This window comes from Trichechus manatus, unplaced genomic scaffold, assembly GCF_000243295.1.
Source record: "Trichechus manatus latirostris isolate Lorelei unplaced genomic scaffold, TriManLat1.0 scaffold00131, whole genome shotgun sequence".
Classification (NCBI taxonomy): Eukaryota; Metazoa; Chordata; class Mammalia; order Sirenia; family Trichechidae; genus Trichechus; species Trichechus manatus.
In genome coordinates, this window is record NW_004444067.1 from 5532 (window position 1) to 8274 (window position 2743).

General features: G+C 53.0%; 1 protein-coding gene across 1 annotated transcript in view; it reads right to left on the reverse strand.

Moving 5' to 3' along the window:
• Nucleotides 1–1089, reverse strand: part of HPD (4-hydroxyphenylpyruvate dioxygenase) — a 5968-nt gene extending 4879 nt beyond the window's left edge. The window contains exons 1-3 of the mRNA XM_012558006.1: nt 1069–1089; nt 554–616; nt 94–198 (exon numbers count right to left, since the gene is read on the reverse strand). Of these exons, the coding sequence (XP_012413460.1) occupies nt 94–174 (81 nt within the window). The 5' untranslated portion in view covers nt 175–198; nt 554–616; nt 1069–1089. The remainder of the gene's footprint in view (nt 1–93; nt 199–553; nt 617–1068) is intronic.
• Between the last annotated feature and the right edge of the window lie 1654 nt (nt 1090–2743).

The window sequence follows — 2743 nt, forward strand, 5'->3', positions numbered from 1 at the left end:
GAGGCACTGCACGGACTATAGCCCCAGCTGCAGACCCGCAGGGGAGAGCGCCAGCCTCCCTGGGGAGGGGTGAGGTCCTGGGGTGGGGCTCACCTTCCCGTGCTTGATCACGTGGCTGACCACCTCCCGGGAGCCTGTCTCCAGGCCCTTGTAGGCTAGCGGTTCAAAGCCCATCTTGCTGCAGTAGAACGACGCAGCCTGTATCAGAGTCGCAGCCGGGTTAATGAGGGTCAGGGGGCCAGCCTAGGTGCCCCTGGCTGAGAGCCCCCAGCCTGCTCAGCCCATCTGCTTCGTTGTCTCAGGCACAGAGACCCTCCCGGGAGGAACGGCTGCCCCCTGGCTCATTCTGGCCTCGTTTAAGCTTCCTGCTGGGGTCCATGGTCCTGATTGTGTAATTAAGACCCAAAGCGTGTCCCTCCCTCCTGGGACATTCCCAGGGCTGGCCCTGACCCTCCCCTTCCAGGGGCCAATCACAGCCCTGGCCAGAGGACTGACTTGTCCAAGAGGTCCTCTTGCCTGCCCTCTGCCCACCTGAGCCCCCCAGCCCTTCTACCTGTTTGGCATTGCCGACCCAAAAGGTCACCGAGTGGAAGTGCAGGAACCGGCCTCTCTCAGGCTACGGGAGGGAGAGAGGGGCGGGCTTGACTCCCTGGACGTAATCTAGAAAAGTGTGCAAGTGCAGGGCGAGGGCCCCCAGACACCTCCCTGGTCTCAGCCCAAACCCCAGAATTTAGGAGAAGCTAGTCCTGCCTAGCCTCAAAAGAAGCTTCTCATGATCAGGAAGCCCCCTCAGGAGGCCTACTCAGCTTCCACAGAAGGAAACAGCTTTATGCTGCAGCAACAGAGATTTAAGTTAGACCTTAGAAAGAACTTCCAGACAGGATTCAGAGATTGGCAGGGCTAAGAAGAGGTAAACATTTTTTCGGAGGGCAAGGTGCAGCCCAGCTCCGTCCTGGGGAGGGAGCGTGGACTTCACATGTCCACTGTCGCTCTTCTTTGCTGCCATGCTGGTCTCCCTGGACCCTGACCCTGTCCAACCCCAGGCCCCACATCCCCTCTTCTGCTCACCTTCACGCCTTTGTTGCTGTACGTGGTCTAAGGAGAAAGGAAAGCACAGTGAGACACGGAGACATGGAGGCTCAGGACACAGGTGCTTCCAGGAGTCCGCCTGCAGACGCACCACCCAGAGGCAGGCAGGCAGGCACTTACCATAGTTCGAGCTTTCTGCTGGGAAGATCTGGACAGGAGGCCTGGCGAGTGCTGGGCAGAAGTGTTTTAGATGAGTGGGTCCCACCCCCCGCCTCCAGGCCTTCCTGCTGGAGGGGAGCTGGTCCCACCCCTGAAAGGTTTCCAGCCTGGAGCCTCTGATCCAGCCACTGTCTCATTTGACAGGGGGCACGCTGCCAGGCCCAGAGAGGGGAAGTGACTTACGCAGATCACTAGCAAGTAGGGAGCGGAGCCAGGGATACAAGCCAAGGGCAGATTCTCTCTGGGACCCTGGGCAGGAACTCTGATCTCTGCCCTCCAGAGTCCATGCTTGGAAGCCAGGACCAGCTTGAGTGCAGTGGTGGCCCCAGAATTCTTATTTATGGGGGGGGGGGTTGTGGAGGGATCGGGGACAGGTCTTGAAGTCCTGTTTCATTGTAAGGTGTGCAGCTTATCTTTAGGGTGAAAGGGTTGTATACCATAGTGGTTCAAGGCACAAGTTTGTGAACTGGAATCCTGGATCTGCTACATACTGTGCGACTGAGGAAAGTCATATAGCCCTCTAAGCCTCAGTTTTCTCATCTGTAAAATAGGAGCAATGAAAGGTGCCATGGAGGATGAAATGCCATAAAGCATAAATCCTGGGAATCAGGCCAGACACTTAGGAAGGTCTCTGCTAATGCTGATTATGATGAATTATGCTTATTTGAGGTTTGGGGGGGGGGGGGGGCCAGCCGAGAATGAGTGGCCTTAGCATTGCCACAGCCTGAGTGGGAGGAATTCATAGTCACACAAAAATCCAAGTTGTCCATGAACCAGTTCTGTAATGTGGACTGTAAATGGACAAAGGGGAGCAGGAGGGGCCATGTGGGGGAAGAGGATGAAAGGTGATGTCAAAGGGGAAGAAGAATCCAATCTTTGCTCCACCCCTAGCTGTCCTAAGGATATGCATTAATAGAGATAGGCACAAGGGGGCAGACCAGAGCTGCAGTGAATGCCAACCTGTGGCATATTTGGCTCTTTGGTGATGTTACTTTTTAATAACATCCGTTAATACAGAGTGGGCCTGTGAATTCAATCTCTCCTGTTACAAGGCACTGGAAGAGCCAAAGCTTTACTTAACAGTGTCATCATGCATTCCAGAAGACATACTTGTGCCCATATCAAATAGGCCTCTATAAAGAGGCCACATAAAGTACAGAAGGACCCTCAAATGCATATTAAATTGCTTCCAGAAGGAACCAAGAAGCTCATGGATTTCTGGCAATTCATTCCCAAGGCTTGACCTACACTTGTACACTGAATATGGGGGAATGAAAGAGCACTGAACTGGAATTAAAAACAAACCAACCATGGATTCTAGTGCAGGCTTTCTCTCTAACTAGCTGTGTGGCTTTGAGCAAACCATTTAGCAGGACATGTTTTTCTTATTTGCAAAATAAAGGGACTTATTAGAGCCACCATTTCTCAATCCAATAAAACTCTGGATGTAAGCTGTCTAAATTCTTAACTAAAGACCAAAGAAGTAAGAAGAAGA